The 27,427-nt window shown below is 37.3% G+C and overlaps 2 protein-coding genes across 4 annotated transcripts in view; one reads left to right on the top strand and one right to left on the bottom strand.

The window, feature by feature from the left end:
• Nucleotides 1–1,059: 1,059 nt before the first annotated feature.
• Nucleotides 1,060–14,477, top strand: LOC127426495 (serine/arginine-rich splicing factor 11-like). Of its 3 annotated transcripts, none has more exons than XM_051673354.1 (12): nucleotides 1,060–1,333; nucleotides 5,043–5,176; nucleotides 6,938–7,047; nucleotides 7,140–7,229; nucleotides 7,845–7,894; nucleotides 8,002–8,135; nucleotides 8,253–8,328; nucleotides 8,648–8,761; nucleotides 12,811–12,900; nucleotides 13,111–13,203; nucleotides 13,289–13,454; nucleotides 13,638–14,477. In XM_051673354.1, exons 1-12 carry the CDS (start codon nucleotides 1,212–1,214, stop codon nucleotides 13,830–13,832), a joined length of 1,374 nt encoding a protein of 457 aa, XP_051529314.1. In that variant the 5' UTR covers nucleotides 1,060–1,211; the 3' UTR covers nucleotides 13,833–14,477. The 3 variants fall into 3 exon arrangements, with proteins under 3 accessions (XP_051529314.1, XP_051529313.1, XP_051529315.1); XM_051673353.1 differs by having other exon boundaries at nucleotides 1,061–1,333; nucleotides 13,289–13,460; XM_051673355.1 differs by lacking the exons at nucleotides 1,060–1,333; nucleotides 5,043–5,176 and adding exons at nucleotides 6,192–6,498; nucleotides 6,600–6,720 and having other exon boundaries at nucleotides 13,289–13,460.
• A 2,166-nt stretch (nucleotides 14,478–16,643) lies between these two features.
• The window catches only part of ankrd13c (ankyrin repeat domain 13C), a 43,126-nt gene continuing 32,342 nt past the window's right edge, over nucleotides 16,644–27,427 (bottom strand). Inside the window, exons 10-13 of the mRNA XM_051673349.1 lie at nucleotides 22,862–22,941; nucleotides 20,820–20,918; nucleotides 20,629–20,729; nucleotides 16,644–17,934 (exon numbers count right to left, since the gene is read on the bottom strand). Of these exons, the coding sequence (XP_051529309.1) occupies nucleotides 17,804–17,934; nucleotides 20,629–20,729; nucleotides 20,820–20,918; nucleotides 22,862–22,941 (411 nt within the window). The 3' untranslated portion in view covers nucleotides 16,644–17,803. The remainder of the gene's footprint in view (nucleotides 17,935–20,628; nucleotides 20,730–20,819; nucleotides 20,919–22,861; nucleotides 22,942–27,427) is intronic.

Below are 27,427 nucleotides of genomic sequence, written 5' to 3'. Positions count from 1 at the left end.
AATCTCAGTTTCTATAATACATCTATAATACACTGTGTACACAAAATAGTTACACTCAGGACCTTCAGGACAAAAAAATGTCCCCATTGAAACCCATTAAAACTGCAATATTTGATCCCAGTGCCATTAAAGCAAAAAATCATGAATTCTATGATATTACACTTTCATTCTGGAGCCCTGGCTTCAAAATTTACATTTTTTATATTTTCCACCAGATGGCACCATTTTTCTCATGTTTAGCCTATGGAGCAAATACATGCTTTTCCCCTATTTTCTGTTTGCTGTATTATAGAGCACTGCAGCACAATTGAATAAATGATACAGCTAAAATTGTGTGTGTGTGTGTGTTGGTATGGATGTCAAGAGTGTGTTTTGTATGTGTGTATTGAGAAATTGTTGTGTGTGTAAAAAACAACAATGGCATTAGGTAAACAAAGCAGCATTTAAAGGGTTAAAATCCTGAAAATGAATGAATATTTGGTAGTTATGAACAGGACTGATGTTGGTTAAAAAAAAATTAACTAATTGAAAGTGGAAAATAATATTAATATATAATATTATTATGCCATTTTTTTGACGTGGACATTTTTGTCCTTGAAGGACCTCTGATTAACTTTTTTTATTGACACACAAGGGTTAAAATTGACTGGAAGAAATTGGAACAGCCAACTGATTTAACAAAGGACGTCCCACCAGGAAAAAGAGCAGTTAACTTTTTGGTCGCATGTCAATCATCTCGAGAACGCGCATGCGCATTAGCTGAACCGGCCTGAAAAATGGGGGTGGGCGGGGGGAGTTGTTGTGATCTAAGCTAAAGAAACACAACTTATGATACTATTGATGTCATATTTTACTGCTGATTTGAAATATGTTCTTTGATTGTAATCTTTCTGCAACCTTTCTGGAGGTTTCGGACTTACCTTGTTCAAGTAGATAGGAGCTGAACTTTCATGTCGAAAATAGCCGCTCGGGAGCGTTCCATAGATGCCTCCCAAGTGAACTGACTTGCCTTGTTGGGACTTTGGCAGTCCTTTTGTGTGCATTGACTTTTATTTTGAAATCCGCTCCACAAGCCGCCATGCGCGCGTGACACAGCAGGCCGCGACACGACTGATCGAATTAATCGAAAACAAATCGAGTAAACGCGTGTTTTAATACACGGATTTAAATGCCTTTCGATTGACGTGCGTCGCCATCAGATCTGAGCCACAATGACGTCCAGCACGAATGTGATTCAAGTGACGAATGTGTCGCCGAGCAGCACGGCGGAGCAGATGAGATCGCTGTTCGGATTCATCGGAAACATCGACGAGCTCAAACTCTTCCCTCCAGAGTGAGTATAAAATTAACAATACATGCTAATGTGCACAAAAAGCCCTTTATATAAGTGACCGATTCATATATGATCGAGAACTCTTTTTTTCTGGAGCGCGTGCAGAATACAGACGCACACAAAACACTCATATGAGATATTATTTTCTTCCACAGAAGGTCTATATAAACACGATATACACATACATCACATTTATAGAAGAGTTTAATCTATTCCCAGCAAACCGACTACTGGTATAAAACAGAGTGAGTATTTTAAAGACCCAATATTCTGCTCACATAACACGCATTGTTTGTCTGGCCTTCAGGTCATCAGTATGTTTATATGTAACACACATGAACACATGAATATTTTAATTAATCAAATTGTGATTTTCAAAGCATGAAAAAGTCATGGAAATTTCTATAGTGAATATGCATTTTCTTTTTCTCCCTCTGTTCTGAAATGATCTCATCAGCTATTTAGTTCTGTCGGATTTGTGGGCGAATCGTTCTTTTGAGTCGGTTCTTGTTCATGAATAGGTCAAAATGATTCACAAATCAAATTCATTAGCGAATCGGTCTGAATCTAAATTATTTAAAATAAATAGCCTAAGTAATTAATCACCATTATGTTAGCTGCAGATCTTGAAGATGTATTTTTGCCATTTAAAGACACACTAGGCTGAAAAGTTGACGATTATAAGCTTGTTATTGTGAATGTCAATCAAATTTTATCTAATTAATTTCATGAAATACTGATTGATTAATCATATACATTAATATTTAAAGAAAAAGGCCCCAAATATTCATATATTCAATATAAATTCAATATAAATAGAAAACATTCCATATTATATAAAATATTATAATTCAGATTAAAATGTATTGCATTATTTTGGCAGAGAAGTAAAGCATTAATTGGACAATACAAAAAGTGGCTTTAGAAGTCAATATAATTAATTTTGTACAGTCTACAGCAATCCATTTTGCAGCTGAGTTTGACAATCTGTCCTGTTCTCGCATGACTCGTTCGTGCATTCCATCTGCGTTATTTTAATATTCAACATCATAAACAAGTAAAGTTAAAAGCAGTTGAAATGTAGACAATCGCATCTCGTGTTCCTTGTGCTTTAGTCGGCTGAACGCATCCTGTGTGAGCGGGTTTTACTGTGGCTGCATGGCTTGTGAGGACTGTGTAAGGCGCGCTGACTGCCCCCTGCTGACGCGGCCCATAGAAACTCAGTTAAATGTATTTAAAGCTTGAATTGCTCCGATGGTAGGAAAATACTTTACATACTTTCTTTGCGATATTTACGTACAGGTCAGGGGGCTGTTTTTTAACTCGTTATTTGTATATATATTCACACTAAATTAACTAGTGATGTGCAAAACTACTGATTTTCAGTATCGATTAGTCGATGTTAAAGATCATGTACAATTAGGCTTCGATATGTTCTCGTAACTCCAATCAGATGTTTCAGAGGGCTGTACGGACACTAAGCACATTACTTCAACAGGTTAATGAATGGATATTCAACAGATAAATAGGCTAAATAACTTGGGGAAAACGTTATAGTAAAATAATAAAAATAGGAAATAAAAACTCCTCGGTTCTGAATAAAATGTGAATTATGACTATGTAAGCAGTTGCCATCATTCACTTTGTAACATTGTTCTAACCATTCGATTTCAAAAAGCTAATGTTAGCATCTTGTCGGCAGTACAGTTATGCAGTGCAGCAATTAGTTATAAAGTATCAAACCACTTACTATTTAAATTTGGTTGTCTTTATTTGTTATACCATGACTATCTGTAATAATAACAGCGTGTACTCTATACATATCTTGGCTTTTCTCTTTCGATGTTTAAATCCCGCTGTATAACCTAGTCATGTAACACTACAAACTCCACGAGGAGTCTGTGATTGTTTTTTATTTAACTTCTAGAGGGCGCTTTTATATTGTAGAACCTTCCAGCGTCGGCAACGGAGGAATACATTTTCAGACAGCCGATAGTTAAAATGCAACTCGGCGGCGATTAATCGGTTCAGCGGAAGAGGCCTGCACTCTCGTGGGACCCGACGCAATGAGTGTGGCATGGGAAAAGTTTTGATTGCTGAGAATGGGTGTGGGCGGGTAGACACTGATGTGTGCGCGGGAAATGGGAGAAATAAATTTATCATGGGACTGTTTTTAAGGTAAAGCATATTATTATTCATGATATTCTTCTATTACGCAAGAGTAACAAAAATAAATGGTTTACAGCGTTTGCCACAGAGGAATAAAAAAAATTAACCGGCAGTGATTTTTTTTTTTCAGACAGCCGTTAGTTAAAAAAACGCAACTATCGGCACCGATTAATCGGTAAAATTGATATATCGGTCGACCTCTGATAACTGGCCAGGTGGAGGGAGACTGAGTACGCATTAGCATCTGCCAGCATAAGGTCATTAATAACTTGACCGTCGGGACACCCTGCTGAGTTAATGTTACAGCAATGGGGAAAAAAGGATCCAACATCACAAAATAAATCGTTCTGTCGCCGAAGTGGAGCTTGTGTTCCACTCAAGTGACAAATGAGGTTCTTTTTTTACTGACGAACTGACAAGATGTCCAAGAAGTTGTGCGTCTCAATTAATTAGAGAAATGCGTCTCCCATTAAAACCACCACCACAAATAATATTAATGTTAGTAGTCAACCACACTAATCAACTAGTCAGTTGTAGGACGACTAGTTGATTAGTCTTGACACTAGAGGTAGACTGATATATCGGTTTTACCGATTAATCGATGCCGATAGTTGCTTTTAGGAACTATCTGTTATCGGCAAAAATCTGTCTATAGTAGCTGATTGTTTTTTTGGCATTTCAAAATAAGAGTCCCTTGTGTGTTTTTAGGTTGTTCATGGTTAAAAGTCCCACGTTATGCACCAAATCTTCATTTTTTCTGGGTATTATTGAGATTTTGTGTTGAACAAAAAACTGCATCTGGGATTTTATTCATTTTGGACTCTTTGTCTGCCATAGTAAAGAAAGAATAAAATGTTTGACATTCTATAAGGTGATTTTAAAAACCATCGGCTGATTAATTGGTTATCGGCAAAATTCACATTCGGTCGACCTCTGCCTGAAACATCCCAAAAATGTACATGTTACATCAACAGCCCTGCTAATTTTACATGACAGAATTTGTTCAGTACTGTTTTATTTTATTGTGTAAATGTCCTGCAGGTCACGCACTTATATCTGCATGGTTTGCTGAACTTAGACACGCTAAAATATAGAGGTGAAATTGCACAATTTTATTTCTCTTTGTGGGTTGTTTTTAGGCATGTTGATACAAATGGAATAATTTCAATTGCATTATTAAGTCTTGAATGTTGTGTGAACTCCTGATTTTCTCCATTTGAGGATGTCAGTTCTCCAGTAGGCAATATTTTAGGTGTTTTCTTTTTCAGTAGCTAACTTCTGTTCTGTGCTTTTGTTGTTTTTCACTCATCGAAAAACATCTGGCTTCACATCATATCTGCAGTACAGGTAGGACGCTGGTGGAATCTGCTCTGATGCGCCATTGATGCGTTTCAGAGTTAAAGACTGAGCTGCATTATGAACCTTTGTGATTTATAGAAGAACATCAGTTGATTTGCTAAAATCCAGCTAAACATTTCTAAGTAAGAGGTGTGTGTTCATTGTGTGTACAACTTGCAAAAGCATCTATATTTTCTTTCAGTGATTCTCCCTTGCCTGTGACTTCACGTGTCTGTTTTGTAAAGTTCAACGAGCCGGAATCAGTCGGCGTTTCGCAGCACCTGACGAACACTGTCTTCGTGGACAGAGCCCTGATCGTCGTCCCTTTCGCTGAAGGTTTGTGCCCATATTTCTGATATTTAATTGACCGACTCCTTCACAGTCTAGGTGATGACATTAGCGCAGCGACTGTCACTCTACCCTGAACGTAGCTGTTCGGTTACAGCATTACATTTGTATATGTATAGAAACACATGCTATATGAATGAGTGATTGGCTGCAGTAAAATCTGTGGTTGGGAATAAAATACGTCAATGGCAGATACTCATGTTTAACTCATTGCCTTTCCAGTTTAGTTTCATTTTTTTGTTAAACTTTTCTCTCTGTCATTTGTGTGTGTGATTTTTATAGTGAACAAGGCAATTGCAGAGCCGGCAGATGTCCGAGCGTGAGCCTCTGCTGCCCTGTAGAAAAATAAAAGCGGCCGGGCCACGTGTTTTCCTGCTGTAAACTATAATCCTCTCTCTTGTGCTCAGTGTTTCAAACTGAATTCATTTGAGGTCAAAGGCTAAGATCAATGAGCATATGATGAATGCAAACACAAATATTGAGACCCAAAATCCACATTTCTGATTCAGATGCATGCTAATTACAGACTTTAGAAAATCTACGGTAAGATTCATTTCAGTTGAGGGAATTACTGCATGAGTGTGTTTGCAATTTGGTATATGCACATATTATATACTTTTATACACGCCTAAAAAGCACTTGAGCGTGTATGTGCGTAATGATAGCTAAACTCAGGGACTTCCTGTGTGTGTTATTGTGATATTTGTCCAACTTTCCCTTAGTAAAAAAACAGTCTGATGGTCTAGAATGTTCTTTTGTTCCTCTCCACATGACTGAAAAAGGGCCTAAGAAGCTTTTTAACGGTCGTTTTCTGTTTTTTGTTGTTGTGTTTTCCAGTTCTTTTCCCTGGTTCTGCAAGTCCTGTTAACCAGGCCCAGCAGACAATGCCAACCAACAGTTTTGTCTTCTGCAGCTTGTCCTGTTTCTCTCTTTATCTCTCTCTCTCTCTCTCTCTCTCTCTCTCTCTCTCTCTTGTGTTTGTGTGTCAAAGATGACTGTGTTGTTTGGAGTGAATTATATTAATTTCAGAGAAGCACACCCAATGGACTCCATGCACCTTACAAAAACGCTCATTTTTCATTTAACTCGAGTTATTTTCTTCAGTCTAGTTGAGTTTAAAATGAGCTTTTGCTGGAAGAGGACATTTCTTATCTCCGGTTGTCACTGTTTAAGTGAGTTTGTGTGCATATTTCTACCCCAGCCCCAGTTTTAGACCAGTTTAGATGTCTCTTAAGGCAGTTTTAGCTTTGGAAACCATCTAAAGTACCAGCAAAAGCCTTTCTAATACATGTTTTTGTACATTAGTTCTGGTAAGTGAAACCATCAGTGGATGAATAAACTGTCATTTGATGCTGACACCCAAATCATAAACTCTGTTTTGTCTATCTTGATGTCTCTGTGTGCTTTATAGCGAAGCAGCCGACCTGAATCGCTTGTTCATTATACAACTTATGAAACTTGAGAGCACATCCCAGTGGAGATCCGGCTGTGCTTGCTTACATTTGGTTCATGACTTAAAAAATCGAGTTCAGGTGATAACATCTTGGCAGTGTGTCTAGTGTCATTTCCTTTTCTTGTAGTATTATGCACTTGATGCTTTTTTTATTAAGGGACCTCATGTGTTAGCTTCTCTGAAAAGCGAAAAGTGCAAATGTAGACTTTCAAAAAGAAAGTTTCACTTTTTGGGTCTGTCTGTGTGTGGAGCGTTCGCTCGTGGCCTCGTTTAACTGTGTGCTTTCCATCCTGCAGGAGTGATTCCTGACGAGTCGAAGGCTCTGTCACTGCTCGCCCCAGCCAATGCCATCGCAGGATTGCTACCAGGGGGAGGGCTTCTGCCCACGCCCAACCCGGTCACATCTGTGAGTGTCAATCACTGTAACTGGAGACAAAGCTATTTCCGAGTGCCCTCTGTTGAGTATAGTGATATATTCTGGTTCTGTTTTGTCGTCAGATTGGTGGAGTTGGTCTTGGTGGTCTTGGAGGGCATAACTTGGATCCTATGGCAGCCTTGGCCATGGCAGCGCCCAACATGAATCCTCAGGTTTGACAACTCTGTTCCTTCAACGGTGGCTCTGTTCCAGACTTTAGTGGCTGCCTCGCTATTTACCTCATGAGTTTTTTCATCCTCAATGCTCAACTCTTTCAGTTGATTCCAATAAAGCGAAACCGTGCCCACCGCTTGGTCTTGGTTGCATAAGTATTATTATTATCTAGTGTTTAGAACAGAGCCAATAGCCACTTTTCCACTATCGGGCCAGGACTATCAACTGGCCAGCCGGGGCCAATATCCTCATACCTTGAGCCGCAAGACCAAAGTCGATCTGTGTTCCTACTATTGTGCCAATAACTCTGTAGCATTGCCCAAAACCCCACACTTAATAAGCTCAAGCTGAGGTATAGCATGTTATTTAATATCGTGTTATTTAGTTCTATAATATCAAGTTTATATCGAATGTAAACAGCAAGATAAGTTAGCGTTGACAACTCACCAACTGTAACTGCCATGATGTCCCGAGTGGTCTCTCCACTAACAGCGGGACGATGTCCCAGCACACCGTCTGTGAAAGATTGAGGAAATGCAGCTAATGTATCTATGATGACCTGAAGAATTTGTTCACCACACTTATTTTACTGATCATTCATGTTTTCTCCTTAGTCTTTGTCAGCTGAGCAACTTATGAAAATAATGGCATCCATTGACCCCAAGTAAGTTCATGAATATCTCCAAAAGTCTTTGTTCTTCATCTAATTCAGTATACAGTATGTTCTCTAAAGGCTGATGTCCTTTATTTAATGATTCGCTGTTACCACAGGCTGAATCCTCTCGCTGCTGGGCTAAACTTGACACCTGGATTGAAGGCAGACGCTTCTAATAAAGAGATCGAAGAGGCCATGAAGAGGGTGAGAGAGGCACAATCTCTGATCTCAGCTGCCATCGAACCTGGAAGTGAGTAACACACCGTACTCGGAGATATTTGACCGTTCCTGTCAGTGAACTGCCCTCCTCTATTGATAATATCAGAGTTAATGAAAGAGTGTTGCACTAAGGAGCATGTTTCCTCAGGTAAGAAGGACGATAAACGGAAGCGCTCGAGATCCAGATCCAGACGCAGGAGGTCCCGGTCCCGTTCAAGACACAGGTTTGTGGGGACATGGGAAAAACGTATATCTTAAAAACACCAACAGTCAAGGAAAACTTGGACATATCAGGGAATTTTACAATTGTGTTTTCAAGGCCTTAGAAATTTAATCGGCTAGATATCACTCTTCTATAGAGAGTCCAAATTTTTGTTTTTAATCAGTTATTTTCAGTGAATCAGTCGATCTGGTTCTGAATCAGTCCAAATGATTGATTAGCCAATCCGGATCAAATTGATTAGTCAAAAAGTGTGTGGAAATAAAATTTCAGCTGAAGTCCATATAGAGTCATGGTCTGATTTGAATATAATGCGACCACAGGCGTTCTAAGAGTCATTCCAGACGGCGGTCTCGCTCCAGAAGCCGTAGGAGGTCAAAAAGCCCCAGAAGGAGAAGGTCTCATTCCAGGGATCGCACCAGACGCTCCCGGTCCAGGTGAGTTGAGTCACAATCAACAGAGCTGGAGCCAGTGAATGACTACATTTACATGTATACAAGAAAGCGGGTTATTGTGAGAAAACAGCGTTCCGGTTTATAAGTGGTGTGCTATTTAGTCCCGTATACAGTGGCATGCAAAAGTTTGCCCCCCCTGGTTAGAATTTCTGTTGCTGTGAATAACTAAGTGAGCCTGATTTCCAAAAGGCTTAAAGTTAAAGATGACACATTTCTTTAATATTTTAAGCAATTTTACTTTTTTATATTCATCTTTTACAGTTTCAAAATAACAAAAAAGGAAAAGGGCCCGAAGCAAAAGTTTGGGCACCCTGCATGGTCAGTACTTACTAACACCCCCTGGCAAGTATCACAGCTTGTAAACGCTTTTTCTAGCCAGCTAAGAGTCTTTCAGTTCTTGTTTGGGGGATTTTCACCCAATCTAGTTCTGTGATTCTTGGGCCGTCTTGCATGCACTGCTCTTTTGAGGTCTATCCACAGATTTTCGATGATGTTTAGGTCAGGGGACTGTGAGGGCCATGGCAAAACCTTCAGCTTGCACCTCCTGAGGTAGTACATTGTGGATTTTGAGGTGTGTTTAGGATCATTATCCTGTTGTAGAAGCAATCCTCTTTTCATCTTCAGCTCTTTTACAGATGGTGTGATGTTTGCTTCCAGAATTTGCTGGTATTTAATTTAATTAATTCTTTCCTCTACCAGTGAAATGTTCTCGTGTCACTGACTACAACACAAGCCCAAAGCATGATCGATCCACCCCCGTGCTCAACAGTTGGAGAGGTGTTCTTTTCATGAAATTCTGCACCCTATCTTCTCCAAACATACCTTTGCTCATTGCGGCCAAAAAGTTATATTTTAAATTCATCAGTCTGCAGGACTTGTTTCCAAAATGCATCAGGCTTGTTTAGATGTTCATTTGCAAACTTCTGATGCTGAAATTTGTGGTAAGATTTGCGGAAAGATTTTCTTCTCATGACTCTTCCATGAAGGTCATATTTGTGCAGATGTCGCTGCACAGTAGAACAGTGCACCACTACATCAGAGTCTGCTAAATCTTCCTGAAGGTCTCTTGCAGTCAAACAGGGGTTTTGATTTGCCTTTCTAGCAATCTTACGAGGAGTTCTCTCTTCCAGACCTCAACTTGAACTCCACCGTTCCTGTTAACTGCCATTTCTTAATTACATTACGAACTGAGGAAACGGCTACCTGAAAATGCTTTGCTATCTTCTTATAGACTTCTCCTGCTTTGTGGGCATCAATTATTTTAATTTTCAGAGTGCTAAGCAGCTGCTTAGAGGAGCCCATGGCTGCTGTTTGTTGACACAAGGTTTGAGGAGTCAGAGTATGTATAAAGCTTTGAAATTTGCATCACCTGGCCTTTCCAAACGATGACTGTGAACAAGCCATAGCCCTAACAAGCTAATTAAGGTCTGAGACCTTGATAAAAGTTATCTGAGAGCTCAAATCTCTTAGGGTGCCCAAACTTTTGCATGGTGCTCCTTTCCTTTTTTTCACTCTAAAATTTTACAAAATAAAAATAATACACTAATATTGCTTAAAATGTTGAAAGGAATGTTTTATCTTTAACTTTATGCCTTTAGGAGATCAGTTCATCTTCTACTCACTTAACTATTCACAGCAACAGAAATTTTGGCCAGGGGTGCCCAAACTATTGCATGCCATTGTACATGCATCTCGGTCAGTAAGCAGCTTTCTCCACAGCAGCCAAATGTCCCTGCAATGCTTGTGTAAATAACAAACATGGCATCCAAGGAAGACTTCACTATTTTATTCTGTGTTGCCTCGCTTTATTTCCAGATATTCCAGAGTTGTTGCTGTGTTAGTTTCTTTAACTTTCCATCATGACCTGCAGCAGAATTGCGCTGCAATAGTGGGGTTTTCCTCTTACTTAAAACTCCGGGATTCCCCCAGTGTATGAGCGCATATACGTGAACGTGAGGGACTGTCGATATTTTACATTGCTGTGTATAAATGCGTATAGTATATATTGTACAGGTGCATCTCAATAAATTAGAATGTCGTGGAAAAGTTCATTTATTTCAGTAATTCAACTCAAATTGTGAAACTCGTGTATTAAATAAATTCAATGCACACAAACTGAAGTAGTTTAAGTCTTTGGTTCTTTTAATTGTGATGATTTTGGCTCACATTTAACAAAAACCCACCAATTCACTATCTCAACAAATTAGAATATGGTGACATGCCAATCAGCTAATCAACTCAAAACACCTGCAAAGGTTTCCTGAGCCTTCAAAATGGTCTCTCAGTTTGGTTCACTAGGCTACACAATCATGGGGAAGACTGCTGATCTGACAGTTGTCCAGAAGACAATCATTGACACCCTTCACAAGGAGGGTAAGCCACAAACATTCATTGCCAAAGAAGCTGGCTGTTCACAGAGTGCTGTATCCAAGCATGTTAACAGAAAGTTGAGTGGAAGGAAAAAGTGTGGAAGAAAAAGATGCACAACCAACCGAGAGAACCGCAGCCTTATGAGGATTGTCAAGCAAAATCGATTCAAGAATTTGGGTGAACTTCACAAGGAATGGACTGAGGCTGGGGTCAAGGCATCAAGAGCCACCACACACAGACGTGTCAAGGAATTTGGCTACAGTTGTCGTATTCCTCTTGTTAAGCCACTCCTGAACCACAGACAACGTCAGAGGCGTCTTACCTGGGCTAAGGAGAAGAAGAACTGGACTGTTGCCCAGTGGTCCAAAGTCCTCTTTTCAGATGAGAGCAAGTTTTGTATTTCATTTGGAAACCAAGGTCCTAGAGTCTGGAGGAAGGGTGGAGAAGCTCATAGCTCAAGTTGCTTGAAGTCCAGTGTTAAGTTTCCACAGTCTGTGATGATTTGGGGTGCAGTGTCATCTGCTGGTGTTGGTCCATTGTGTTTTTTGAAAACCAAAGTCACTGCACCCGTTTACCAAGAAATTTTGGAGCACTTCATGCTTCCTTCTGCTGACCAGCTTTTTAAAGATGCTGATTTCATTTTCCAGCAGGATTTGGCACCTGCCCACACTGCCAAAAGCACCAGAAGTTGGTTAAATGACCATGGTGTTGGTGTGCTTGACTGGCCAGCAAACTCACCAGACCTGAACCCCATAGAGAATCTATGGGGTATTGTCAAGAGGAAAATGAGAAACAAGAGACCAAAAAATGCAGATGAGCTGAAGGCCACTGTCAAAGAAACCTGGGCTTCCATACCACCTCAGCAGTGCCACAAACTGATCACCTCCATGCCACGCCGAATTGAGGCAGTAATTAAAGCAAAAGGAGCCCCTACCAAGTATTGAGTACATATACAGTAAATGAACATACTTTCCAGAAGGCCAACAATTCACTAAAAATGTTTTTTTTATTGGTCTTATGATGTATTCTAATTTTTTGAGATGGTGAATTGGTGGGTTTTTGTTAAATGTGAGCCAAAATCATCACAATTAAAAGAACCAAAGACTTAAACTACTTCAGTCTGTGTGCATTGAATTTATTTAATACACGAGTTTCACAATTTGAGTTGAATTACTGAAATAAATGAACTTTTCCACGACATTCTAATTTATTGAGATGCACCTGTATGTGCTTTTCCCACTGTACATCCAGAATTGTTGAATTCTTTCTGCTGTGTTGACTTGTTGTTGTGCTCCATCCTTAGACGTTTGTTATCCGTTCTGTGCAAGCACATGCACACTCCTCAAAATCCTGTTAGACCGCCGCTGATGTGTTTACATGACAACATTAGCCACGTTGTCTGGAGAAACCTAGGTGTGTTAAACCGCTTTCTCTTAATCCCTTAAACAGCGAAAGAAAATCGGTGTTCTTGTTTATATGACGTTTCAGAATGCCGCTTTCTGGAAAAACCCTGGAATAAACCGTTTTCTTAAGTGCATTTAAATGTGGTCAGTGAATACAATGTTGCTTGCCAGTTGTCCAGTAAAATGGATTTTCCTCAGTTTTGGAGCAGCAGTGGTTCACTTCCTCATACAGATCTTTTCGTCTCGTCTCTGATGTAGGGATCGAAGGAAGGATGAGAAAACCAGGAAGCGTTCAAAAACGCCACCGAAGAGCTACAGCAGCGCCAGACGGTCACGCAGTATCAGCCGGTAAGTTAAGTAACATATATTCAAGTAAACATTTTATTGTTCCTCTGTAAAGATAAGACCAAATGTAGGGATATATGAAAGAGATTTTTTTTGGGGGTGTTTGAGCATGACACTAACAAATGAACGTAATGTTGTTGTGAATTCAGCAAAGTATTGCAGTTGAAATCAGATAAAAGCTCCTCCTGACCCACCAAATGTTTTTTCCTCCAGTAAACGGCACAGGAGAAGTCGCAGCATCTCTCGTTCACCAAAGAAATTACGATCTCCCAAGAGAAAACTGTCCCGCTCGCCGTCTCCACGCAGGTACTGCACACTTACCTGTCTCATGCCACAATGTCTCACTCCTCAGACCTGCTGCAACCTTAAAGCTATGTTCTGTTTCTCTTAGACATAAGAAAGAGAAAAAGAAGGATAAAGATCGCGAGAGAGACCGCGACCGAGACAGGAAAGATGATCGGGACAGAAATCGGGACAAAAGAGAACGTTCCACCAGCAAGAAGAGCAAAGACAAAGACAAGGAGAGAGACCGGAAGTCAGACAGTGATAAGGGAGATGTAAAGGTTCACCATTTTAATAATAAGACTTAAAGCAATCTTCAAATCGGACATCCAGTTCCGGAAACAACTTGCAGCTTGATGTGCTGTTTGTCAAAAAGTTCTCAGTGAATGTTTGATGGACATTTTTCGTTTATTTCTATGTAGTTAGCTTTTGAATTCTGTATGGTTTCTGTGCTGTAGGTGACCAGGGATTACGATGAGGAGGAGCAGGGCTACGACAGCGAGCATGAGGACGAGCGAGAGAGGAACTCTGATGCCGCATCATCCCCGCAGGCTAAAGAGCCACTAGCAGACAGCGCAGATGATGCGGGACACGGAGAGTCGGACGGCAACAGTGAAGACCAGCGAGACGAAGACATGGACATGAGCGACTGAAAACAGCCCAATCCCACTGATCAGTGTTTCTCTTATTGTTAAATAGAGTTTGGATCGAGGAAAGCTTCTCCTACATCAGTCCGACAGCTCTTTCCTCTCTGAACGGATTCATTCCTTTTTTTGTTCATTTTTTAATCTCCGCATCCTCAGAATCTGCTGTGTTCACTGGTTCATGCTCGTGTTAAATATGTACTCCCAAGATTTTAGAGCCGTTTTCTTTACTTGCGGCTAACGTGGAACGGTGTTATACAATGTTCAACTTCACCCTGACAAATAAAACCATTCGTATGTCGGTTTGCAGTTTCTATTTAAAGCAATTATCTTCTAATTAAAAGTGCTTGGAAAACAAGCAGTTTTTCTTTCTTTTTTTAGAAATGTCATTGTTTCTTTTTATATTTAGCCTGAGTTAGATGTAATACGTTTGTCTTTTTAAAGTTGCATATTGGAAATGCACGTAAACTGGATTACTCTTCCCGCAGGTTATGGCTGTTGATGAGTTGATATCAGTTCAGGTTTATCTGTTGCATTGTGTTTTTCTGTAGTGAACACACAAACACCCTTCATTATAGATTAGTTTGCGAAGAAACTGATTTATCTCTACTGTTTGCAATGTTACAAATTGAAAATAAAACTTGATACAAAATTCTTGGCTCCTTTTTCTCCATCTTTAAAACTGCATTGCCTGTCATGTTAAATGTGATATACTGATGTAAACTGTATTCAATTATACGCTGCTTTCACCAGGCAAAATTCGATTGTAATCTAAAATGTCACGTGATTTATGTGGTGATTCAGTAACGACCCAATTTGTCAATGCAAAATTCTCAGAAATGGTCTCATAACCAGGGACAAAAAACTACGTTTCTCATTTTGGTTCGTTCTGAACAGAAACTGTATTTTTTTCGTTCTGGTTCGTGTGTTCCACTGCCTCTTTTCCTATTGGTAACCGGTTAGAACGAAATAAAGAATGGCTAATAACACTGATCGTACTAAAGGGTGGGTGAAATACCAGTTACAGTGTTGCCAAGAGAAACAAGCGACCTGGTCCTAGTATACACAGTAGCCTATACAAAATAATGTCTTTTCAATAAATGTATTCTTCGTATTAAATAGGCCTACATCCCCAAAACTACTTCAAATGGACATCTAAAATCAATTGATAGCCTAAATCTATCTTTTGAAGTGTGTGTTTCAGCATCAAAGCACATGCTTCTGTTCTACTAAAAAGAGTGAATCCCTGTTTTGGGAAGCAACAGAAATTGGTGTAATTCCAAAAATGTTCTGTGTTAAACCCTTTGGTCTTTGCTTTCATGAAAATAATAATTATCAGAACAGAATTAACTGGTTATTAACCCTTTAAGCTCAGATGGGCCCGTGAGAAAAACAATTGTCAAAATATTAATAACTACAGTCTTGACCAACACAAAATAGGTATTGTTTGAAAGTTTAGAAGCTCTACTTTACAATGCATGTGACATTATGACCAAAACTAAACAAGTGCTTTGAAATTTGAAGACAAATCAGAAATTGTTCCATTTTGATAATTCATATATATATATAAAAAAATTGCACTGCATATATTATTACAATCAGTAAAAACGTTTGACAAAAATATAGTGAGTAATAGCTGAGTATATATCTTTGACAATTATGTTATGTCCTTTTTTCACTTATAACGTCACAAAAAATAAACTGAACATAAAATATACGTTATTTAGAGGAGGTGATTATCTTTCAAACGAGTCCACACACAAGATAATCAGATGTATAGATCATTAGATAATCCACATGAAGCACAATGTTACATATGGCCACCAGGAGATGGCACCAAGAACATGACACAGACTCAATGATGACTAAAATGACACAGAATGAAACTCATTCTGTGAAATCTCATTACTAAAATCATGTCTGCATGCTATTCAAACCTTTAGTCATTGTTGTGTTTGCATGTGTAATTAGTTCTTATGTACAATTATTATGTTTTATTTGTTTGGAGAGGATTTTGGACACTTGGAGATGTTTTTGGACACTATGATAAATTATATTTGTAATATTTTAACTTTTGATTGCTTCGTCGTATCAACACACAATTTTTCTCAGATACAGTTGACATGATTGGGAACAAAACAAAAGCAGTTATCTTATTTACACCCAGAGATATATAATGTCAAATAATAAAAAAAAAAAAGAAAAAAACATTTTGTGAAAGTAAATTTTGTCTATTTTTTCAGCAGTTTCTTAGGCTGTGAGTCTCAGAATGTCTCATAATCTGTATTATTAAAGAATTTGAAAAGTTTTCTTTACAATGATACCAAACACAACTTTATCCTTGTTTTGTCGAGTTATAAGCCTTTAATTTTGGGTATGCCACTGAAACAGGAAATCTTTAAAAACACCTTCAGAGCTTAAACGGATAACTGGTTACAAGCATTTAAAAATAACATTTTCATTCCGGAACAATTTAAAAAGGGACACTGTTCCCGTTTTTGGTTACGTTCTGCAAAAAATGTCATTTGTTTTTGTTTTTCGTTCTTTGACCCTTTTTTTAGCCCCTGCTCGAAGCGGACAGCATTTCTGAGATTGCCGCTTGGAATCAGAATTATTATTACATAAATACGTGGAGTGCACAGTGTAGTCTACATATATTTAAGCTTTTAAGACCCTAAAATAATTGAAAAATATTTTTATTCTAGTCTTATCAAATGTTCCTATATACCAATCAGATGTTAGGGTTTGGGTTTATAAATTATTCTTATAAACAGACTATTTGATGTGACCACCTGGACAAAACAACCCCCTTAATACATGTCATTTAATACATGGACATTTTATTAATTACAATTTGTCATGTAAAAGTCTAGCAGGTTCATACAAGGTTCCCGCTGTACAACAGGGAGGTCAATGCAGTTCTGAGAAAATCTGAGGAGTTTTCAAGGCATAAAGCAAAATTAAAAAACAAAGACACTGGACACAGGAAAAGTGTAAAAATAAAATAAAAAGAAATCAAACACATGAGTTTTCCACACTAGCCAGTAGTGGGACATGGAAGTGTTGCAGTGTGTTTCGATTCTGAAGAGGAAAAACAAAACACAAGGAACATAAAATGGTCGATTCTCCAACAGGATCCCGCTGGTGTGAAGTAGACGTAAGATCACATTCATTCAGCGAAAACAAAACACTCAAAGATTTCCCCAGCGCCATTACTAAACGTTTCTGGAAACATTTTTACACGAATATCTCAGTGAACATACGTGTCAGTTATACATGTCAATGTGGAGAATGTTTTCATGACATTTTAATATATTTCCATCCATCTAAACATATATGCTACATTACATTCTGGCCCTGTAAGGTCCTCCCTGTTCAAAAACATTAGTTATTAGGATGTGAGAAAGCATAAACAGATCTGAGTAACAAAATGTGATTCACTGCTACCATAAGCAAAAGAACTGGGAAAAGAAATGCTATTTACAACTTGCACAAAGAAAGGCTTCTCTTATTTGTAGAAATGACATATACATTGTATTCTGTGACAGCTTTCATACAGTTCAAATCATATACAGACGCCTTCCACTTCTTTCCTAAATAGATACGTGTCCTGTAAGTGTTAGTAACAGTTTTACAAAGATATAAAGAGAGGCTCACGTCATAACTTATAATGCCATATTTCCAGAAGGCTCGGACGTCCAAGGCGTTGTGTTTTAAACTCGAACCACTCAAGGTGTAGAACTCAACACGTAGCTTTAAAACGTAGTGCACCTGTGTATCTGAGAGCGCTTTGACTGGTTCCATTATCGGTGTTAAACACTCTGCATGTCAGTTCACGATCCCTTTATGTCCATATTATGTAAAGTAGTTCCTAAATGAAACTTGTTCGTTTCAATCTGCAGATGTCTCATAATTTATATTTGACTCAAAAGTAACCAAAGGGAGGTGTTGGAAAGATGGAGATGGTGGGACACAGCAGCTCAGAGGTCTGGGAAACGGCTGGGATCCTCTTTATAGTCACTAGGAATCGTAAAAATGGACTTGTCGAACTCATCGTAACGGAACTCCTGAAAGGTCACGGTGGCCGTGATGGTGGGGAACACAGGGATGTCTAGGGAAGAGAATGACATCATCATCATCACTGTAACATAGAGCAGAAACTTGCACTACTGCCGCATTCAGTTCGTGTAGGAATGATCATGATAGAGCGCAACGGTCTGTTTCGGGATGTGAAAATCCCATTATTTTTCTCCATAGATAATGTATTTACTTATAAACCTTCAAAGACAGACCTACCGTGAGCTCTGAGGTCATTAATCGATGCTATATGCTTCTGTTGAAGCCATCAGTCTGTGTTATTTTTAAATATCATCTTTAATAGTGGAATTCCTGTTGAAGAACTACACTACCCATAATCCTCAATAGAAAGATCCACCAAGAGAATCGTGACAAATTGTGACAATAGATCTCTGCAGCAATATGAATCTGAATATCTTGCAATAAACATAAAGCAGGCTATTGTTTCTATACTTGCAACAAATTTAAATTGATAGTTTTATATTTTTTCGCATCATTTGCAATGCATCATGGGATTGTAGTTCATTCCCTCATGAAATACGTTAAGTACAAAGTCTTGTATTTTTATCTGATTTTCAAATATTTTATTTGCTTCAAATGAAAGTTTGTGATGTTGTGATTCACCTCAGAGCTGGTTGGTTGCTGCACAACTCTTTGATGAAGTTTTTAACGAAATCCCTATGGAAAGAAATGAATGGGAAAAAACTTCCAGAAACAAGATGGCTGAAAAAGTGGGTGTGCACTGTTGCACAATGTCATGATAAAATCTCATAATTACGAATCATTATGAGAAAAGTCAAGATTATGAGATGAAAACTCAATTATGATATAAAAAGTACAAATTGTGAGATAAAAAGTAAACATTTTGAGATAGTCAAAATTATGAGTTAAAAAGTCAAAATTGAGATAAAAAGTAATTGAGAAAATGTTATATTTTGAGATAGTCTTAATTATGAGATACTAAGTCATAATTTTAGACATAAAGTAAAAATTATGAGATAAGTAAATATGATAAGTAACAAGTATGAGAAAAAGTAACAATTTTGAGATAAGTAAAAAAATTGAGATAAAAAGTCAATTTGAGAAGTAAAAATTATGATTAAAAAGTAAAAATGTAGATACAAATGTAATATTTTGAGATAAAAAGTAAAAAAATTGAGAAGTCAAAATTATGAGATACTAAACCATAATTATAAGATTAAAAAGTCAAAATTTTGAGATAAAAATGTAATATTTTGAGATGAAAAGTCAGAATTTTGAGATAGTCAAAATTGAGATAAAAATCAAAATTAAGAGATAAAAAGTAAAAAATTGAGATAAAAATTAAAAATTTAGATGAAAAGTCAAAATTATGAGATACTAAATCATAATTATAAAATTAAAAAGTTAATATTTTGAGATAAAAAGTTTAAATTATGAGATAAAAAGTAAAAATTGAGAGAAGTGAAAATTATGAGATAAGAAGTCAAAATGTTGAGACTTTTTATCTCATAATTTTGATTTACCAAAGAACAAGGGTTTTTTTTTACATGGCAGAAGTGGGCTTCCATAATTATGAGATTATTATACAGATTTTACTTTGAGCTGTTCATTTCCATGTGGGGCTTTGTTGTTGTTGTTGTTGTTGTTGTTGATGACAGTAAAATCACTACATTATATCACCTGTACATTCTTTTGAAAAATCCTGAAGAACAAATAAAGCGCTTCAGGTAATATTTGCTATAATAACAGGGATGCAACTCATGAGACAATCACTGGTCCACGTGCATGTTTTCTGAGGATGTGTTTTTTAAAGAATAAGCAAAAAGCACAAATTCCAGCAATTTTAATGATTCAAGGACAGCAATTAAACTGCACATTGTGCATAATTAGCAGCAAAAATAAAAGGTTTAGGTGTGGCTTGCTTCTGATTTACAAGTGAGTTTCATTTAGTTCAGTGATCACTTCTTCAGATCCCACTAGATGGTGACAAATGTCCTTCTTATGTCCTGAGCGAGTCATTCTCGACTGAAATCTACTAAGAGATTTTATCGTGTTTATAAAATCATTATAAGAACAAAGCAGATATATCATATGTTTAGCATGACTTTCATATAATAATTATGAATTTCTTTAGGTCCTTTCGTCATTGTAAAGCACATTTCACATGACATGCGTCGAGGCGTCAATACTCCACTCAACGCCAGCGTCAAACGCCGCTTTGCCTTCCACATGACAAGCATTGAAGAAAGTTCACAAAGGGAAAAACGGCATCGTGCTAAATCTTTCCGCTTGGCAGAAATTAAGAGGACTCACTTACATTAAGCTCTCAGTGTGTTCTGGGAGAATTTAAATTAGTTCAATAACTGGGGTCTCTGGATGTTTGCAAACCATAATATTTCATTAAAAGAAATGATGAGACTTTCGATATCTCTTCATAAATTTGGACAGTTTTTAATATTTCTTGTTGCTTTGTCCTCTCAAAAACTCTTCGGATTTGCATGAATCACAAAAGTGACCAATTTTGTTTCAAAACAGTGAATTTCCCCAAAAGGTGAGGAGTCTGCATCCCTGTAATGAAAATCAAACCGTTAGCCAAACCTTTAACACTGTGAGGACGATGCCATTTTGGTCGAGAAGTCGAAGCTTTCATTAAACACTGAGTTTCCAGACTTGAGTTATTTTTATTCATTTTAAACTCACAGTTGAAACAGTGATTGCTGAAAGTGGTGAATGCATCTGTGTTTACCTAATTTGACAGGGAATCCAGGTGGGAGTTTCATTTGAACAAATTCTCTGAGTTTATTAAAGTGCTTGAAAGGCGCGATCACCTCCAAAACATTTAACAACCTGCAAAGAAAGACAAATTAGACGGTCCATCTCATACAGCATCATACTGCAGTTAGAAAATCTGTCTAATATATTCTGTTTCACACTTACGACTCAATGCCCAGCGGAAAGTCCTGGCTCATGGCTACTGTTGCTTTGAAGCTCTTCTTACTCTCTTTGCACACGAGTTCTCGGCCGAGATGAGGAGCTCTGAGAAGACAAGACACATTCTGAGAATCAACAGCTAAAGAATAAGTGCTTTCAGAAACTCATCATCCTGTTCTGACATATTAAGGCCGGAAACATACTCAATGCAAGTATGCAAATGTTTGGCCAATGCACTGCAATCACATGTTCCCGTTGCAAATACTTTAATGTGCATTTTTGTGTCACTGTGGCAGTAACACACCTCAGTCCTCAAGGAGGCACTAGAGTTTCCTTCAAATGTATGTGCCATTAAACCGGATGTGTAAAGGCTCGGGTATACTTTGTTTTTCCGTGGGTCGGTATGTCACATGCACGGTCGGGCGCTTAGACTTTCAAAGTATACTCTTTCGACCGCAAGCCCATACAATAAAACTGCTTTGTGATGCTCTTTAGTAGTTCTCCTAAATTCCTAACTACTTCTCTAAAATTGTAATCAGATTACTTTACTGATTACTTCACTGAAATGTAATCACATTACTAATTACTTTACTTTTAAGTTACTTTCTAAAACACTTGTCACAAATATTTTTTTTTTTCTGCTCAACAAATGTAAAATAATGTCTGTTTTCTCCTTGTTCATTGTCGCACACCCTTCAGCTGTCACAGAAACGCAAACAGATGCACATATAAACATATGAATTCACATTTTAATTATATTACGTTAATAATACTTTTTTTTTTAGAAATATTTGTAACCCTTGTACTTAAAAGTAATTAATTTCATTGAAAGTCAGTAACTGTAATTTGATTACAAGAATTTTAAAATGTAATGTGTTACACTACTTTTTGTGCATAAAAGTAATTCGATTACAGTAACTAGTTACTTTGTAATCCAATTACACCCAACACTGCTCACGACTAAAGCCGCGATCACACTACACTTTGCACTAGGGTTGTCCAGTTCAAATTAGAAATTTGAGTACTTGTCGAATTTAAGATAAAAATGCACATTCTAACGCTAAAATGACCACTCGAACTTTAGATGTGTGCCAAGCACTGATGATGACTTACAATCCTGGGCTAAAACAGAACGCGTGTCTCTCGAGATGCATTTTAAAGGTTGAATTTTCTTTAAAATTGACACAGCGCCTTAAAAAAATGCACGAGACGCTGAAAAAAAACAAACAGCAAGACACGACGCAACAGTCAAAGATGTCTGTCTAGCACATGCTTATATTGAAAAAGATGGATGTTTACGGAGTGAACGGCCCCCTGAGGTGGAGGTCTTTGGCAGTCTCTTATCAGCGTCTCGCTGTATTATCATTAGGTATGTACATACTGTACAACTGTATCTAATGAAAAACACTGTGGTACAGCCAAACAATGAGGCTTTAGATCATGGTAGCAGTATGGCACCGTTATAGGCTACTGCGCAACACTACGTTAACACTGAAGCATTTCTTTTCTCAATGACTTTTTAACGTAATATTTGAAAATATAAACTGGATAAATCTTTTGACTTTTTCATTTACGCATATTTGGTAACAGCCAGATATGTTCTTTGCAAGAAACATTCGCTACAGTGCGGTGCTGATGGTTTATACTGATTCGTCGTGCCCTCTTGTGGACGTAGGAGACAATGCCGATTTTAAAATCATATGTCTTGTAGATATAATATAATATCATTCAGCCCCACTTTGCACTCCATTCACTTCCATTCAAATGCATCAGAGCACGGGAGACTGGAAACGCAACCTTGTGCGAATTTTGTTTTTTTATTTCGCCGCGTACGAAAGTTCAAGTTTGGTGATCTCTCACCAGCAAATTCAGATGACAAGATGATGTTTGAACATAATATTTGTTTTTTGGGATTTATTGTTCTTTGTGGTGATCCAAAAAATTGCACAGGCTCAAAATCTAGTGTGACCACGGCTTAAAGGTCAGTTTCTGCCCCGTCCTCTCGTGTTTAACGGGAGTATGTTCATGATGAAGGAGATCAGACTTACTTTCCCGTCTCTGCGGTGATGTACTCCTCCCAGGAGATAGTGTTTGGAGATGGAGGGGTCAGCGACTGACGTCTCACCGGCTATCAAATTAGAGAGACAAGAATCAATAATCATAAAAAAGCCATAGAGATACAACGAAACGTACAAAAATACAAATAATTCATCATGGATTGGTTCTCTTGCCCTGAGCATGCAGAAATGAATGCAGTTTGTGTTGTAATACAAGTTCATCACCAGAAGAGGAAACCAGTGACTCACATACACATACACAATTCTATAGGTGCACATGCTGAAGTGCACACATTGTTAAACTGATGATGTTGCACAGCGTGTAGAGATTAATTTACATAAGGTAAACAATGACTCGTCGACTACTTTTCTGGACCATCAGTAAACTACTAAAATGAGCAGTCATACTTTCTATCTCAAGCTGTACATCAAACATGAATCACAATCATTTCTAAGACATTTCTAGGACAGGAAGATGACAGAATCAGAAAGATTTGTACAGATTCCAGTTCACAAGCTCTCGATTTGAACTGATTCGATACTGATTCATTTGGTTATATTGTTGTTATAATGTCTATTTTGCTCATATATGAAAGCTTACACAAGTCAGTAATAAAATGAGAACAAAAGATACAAACTACAAGCAACAGAAACAATTAAGACGGATGTTTTTACTGAATTTTAAGGTGTATTTCACCGTTTAGGCTTGTTATCCGCACTACCCGTTACTTCGCAGGAGTGTTCTCAAGAGCACACACACATAAGCAACCTGTCAGTCAGTCGAACAGCGACGGGAACCGAAATGAGGAAATAAATAAATATTTTTAAGAGTTTACAAAATCTCAGATTTTAAAAATGCAGCGTAAAAATTAGGGCTGGCCAATAGGACGATTTAATCACATATCGACGATAGGACAGTCATTGAATGACTGTAACAAATACACTATGGCTTAGCAACTAAATCAAAACAGCACATTTATTATACATTTCATTATTAAGGCAATACAGACATTAAAAAGACATTATTATGAAATGTTATTAAGGCGAAAATAATGAGAATTACGGAACATCTGTCTTTTTATTCAGAAGTTATTCAAAACACATTGCTTTTGACATCAACTTGTATCATCATCCAATCCATAAAGATGAGTTGTTAATAGGGATGCACCGATGTATCGGCCAATTATTGACCAAACTGGCATATCGGTAATAAGCGTGAAGACGCACATATGAAAAACCGATGGTTGATTAATAATTAATTAGTAACACTTAGTAAAAACTCTTGAAATAATAATAGCCACAATATGTAGAAGGGTTGGCGCTCCTAAGAATAGGGCTGGGTATCCATACAGATTTCCTGATTCGATTTGATATCAATTCATATGGATTATTTCAGTTATAATGTCCCTTTGCTTACATATGAAATAAATTCTCTCCCAGCTAATTCTGTTAATTATTTAGGGGACCTTCTAAGTAGGTACAATTTGAAAATATTAATTTGTCTAATTATATATTAAATGGGGTTAGTTTGAATAGTTCAGAGTTTTTCATGAATTTGGTCACATTTTAGCTTTTTAAAAATGAACAAATCAATGTATTTAATCAATAAACATACTATATTGCATATATTATATATATTTTTAGATGTTTATTGTTTAATTGCATAATTTTGTACTATTTACAGGTATTTACATTGATTTGTTGAACATGTGCTAAAACCGGTACTGTCTCTTTAAGGGAATACTGCATTTCTGTAAACAGCATCTGTAAACGAGCGCATGTTAACGGAGAGAATCTCATCTGTGCTATACCTGATTCGAATTAAATGTTTATTTTTTGTTGTTTATGAACGACAACTAGGATATTAAGAGAGACATTATTATATTCAGTGACTGAATTTCATATTTGTACACACACATTACACGGAACAACTTTTACTCTCAACACGCAGTGAAAGGATCTCACTGCTGAATACTCCACCAATATACTACACAATCACTGCTGAGTAAAATCTAAACATTTACCAGCCCATTGTCAAATATTAAACATTTTAGTCGCATAGCGCAAAGTTTGGTTGCAAATGCAGATCGCGATGCATCGGAAAATGTATATTTTTACCTACCCCTATCTAAGAACATGTAATATTACATTTTTATTCTGTCTCGTTCTCACGATGCGTTTTAAAATACAGTCTGCAATCAGCACTGTGTAAGCAAGCGGCGCCCTCTAGCGGTCTTGATGACATTATTTATTGCCCATTATACCACTATAATACAGAATTTAAAATCTAAAACTTTTTATTTTTCCATGATGTGGTTGACATTTCCGAACTGTAAAACGTAATATGCGTAATATGAATTTCTAATGTTCTATCACTTACAGCACATACATGAAAAGTGTGAGTTCTGTTGTTTTGAATGGCAAAAACAAAAGTGCCAAAAATGTTTCAGAAGTACAAAATAAACTTTTTTCATATCAATGATCATGTTATCATATTTAGTTATTTTTTCTTTTGATCTTTTTATCTGTCTAGAACAGTGAAAAAGCTTTTGTACCTCTTCGTACATTTTTAAAGCATAATTCAAAAGTAAAACAGTGATCTGATGACAAAATAAGGTAAGTGGCTAAATATCGCTATCGGCCTGTGGGTTAAAATTGGTATCGATATTGGCCAAAAGTTTTCATATCGGTGCATCCCTAGTTTTTAATTGGCAGGCCATGGGATTAAGATTTTTTAATTTTTTTATTATTAAATTATTGTGTGCGTAGGTGCCATTAAAGAACTTTACGATTGTTTTAGGGAAACCGCAAGTTTAAGAAACTATGATGAAAGTGATTAAATCATAAAATAAGACAAGAACACGTTCACAGTGAACCTCAAATTGAGTTCCATTAATTTGTATTAGTAATTTTCCACCTGTTGTCATAGAAGGATACTTGTGTGATGTGGTGCATATTTTGTAATATTTTTAATCCTATTTATTTGTTTTACTTATTACTTATCTCAGGTAGGTAATACATTTACATAACGGGCTCAGCAGTGGGGGAGACGATGCAATCGGATATTGCAATATTTTTTAATAAACATATTGTGAATATATTTCTTGCATATCGCCTAGCCCTTATAGAAATACAATACAATCGGATACAGTGCTGAAGTGCTGCTTTCTGTGGGACTATTTGTGGGACAAAACACCTAATATTTACATTTACATTTAGTCATTTAGCAGATGCTTTTATCCAAAGTGACTTACAAATGAGGAACATAGCAAGCAATTTGTCATACAACATTCAACAACATCTACAGTGTTGTACTGCCAAGCTCACAAGGTGGCTGGAGTAGTATATGTGCTAGTGCAGAAGAAAGAGACAGAAGTATTTTTATTGTATTTTTTTGCTGGATAACAGCACAGTTGTGCAAATTAATGGCCAAAAAGACCTGATAATTTAATACATTCGCAATACATTGAGCTCAAAGCAGCATTCATTGATTGTGACTAGTGGCCGTACATCAGGTGTGACATAAACAGCAGATTTAACAACCCGAACAGTTAACCAATCAACAGATTAGAGACGGTTCTGACTCCACCCCCTTGTCAACAGGCGTCATGGCGACCAGAGAATCAAACATCACATATGACAGACAATAATATCTCTGGGCCTTACAACTCCCATGAGTTACTCATCAACTGTAGTCAAGAGAGGAAGAGCAACAGAGATAATGAAACATACTGCTGCTTATTGTAATTTTAAAGGGACGGTTCACCGAAAAATGACAAATCAGTCAACATTTACTCACCCTCGCATTGTGCCAAACCCTTCCTTATACAAAAACATGAAAGAAGAATTTTAGTGAATATCCCGGTGACTCACTTAAACACCTTGAACTCTATGGACCGCCTTCGGGTCAGTGGGCGGGGCCAAACACGTACGATAAGTTTACGCTTAAACTGTAAAATTCTCCGTAAAAAATAAGTCACTCATATTTGGTATCACTTAAAAGCTTAGAATCTGAACTACTCAGAGACAAGTTATCCACTTCTGCATTTATACGACTTAAAATAACAAAATAAGTCAACACATTCGCGTTGCAAATTAGCGCCCCCTACAGGTAATGGGGTAGAAATATCTATATGAATATAAAAGTCCCTCACATCATATATCAAATATCAAATGAAAGATCTCATTCTCATGAATGTGACTGTACAGTTAATTTTGTTGCACTAATGCCACAGTTTGAAAGATTTTCAAAAGAATCACAAAGTGAAATATGATTTCTGCAAGTCATCAAATACAAACGTCTGTTTTATGCTCCGATCACTGCTGCTGTAAGCCCCAAAGTAGCCAAAACTCCATATCAGCTATTACCTTAGGCTGTTTTCTTTAAAATGAGCCATTTTTTACTTGTCTGTACGATTGCTTCGTAAAATAATCCAATGTTATATCTCAAAAATTGCAGTCCAGCAGAAAAAGCATGATAAACAAATCACTGGCAAAACATGATATCAAATATTGATAATGAAATGTTTTATATCTTCGCAAAGCTGAGGATCTCAA

Source organism: Myxocyprinus asiaticus, chromosome 35, assembly GCF_019703515.2.
Source record: "Myxocyprinus asiaticus isolate MX2 ecotype Aquarium Trade chromosome 35, UBuf_Myxa_2, whole genome shotgun sequence".
NCBI classification, from domain to species: Eukaryota; Metazoa; Chordata; class Actinopteri; order Cypriniformes; family Catostomidae; genus Myxocyprinus; species Myxocyprinus asiaticus.
This window is presented reverse-complemented; position numbering and strand designations above follow the sequence as displayed.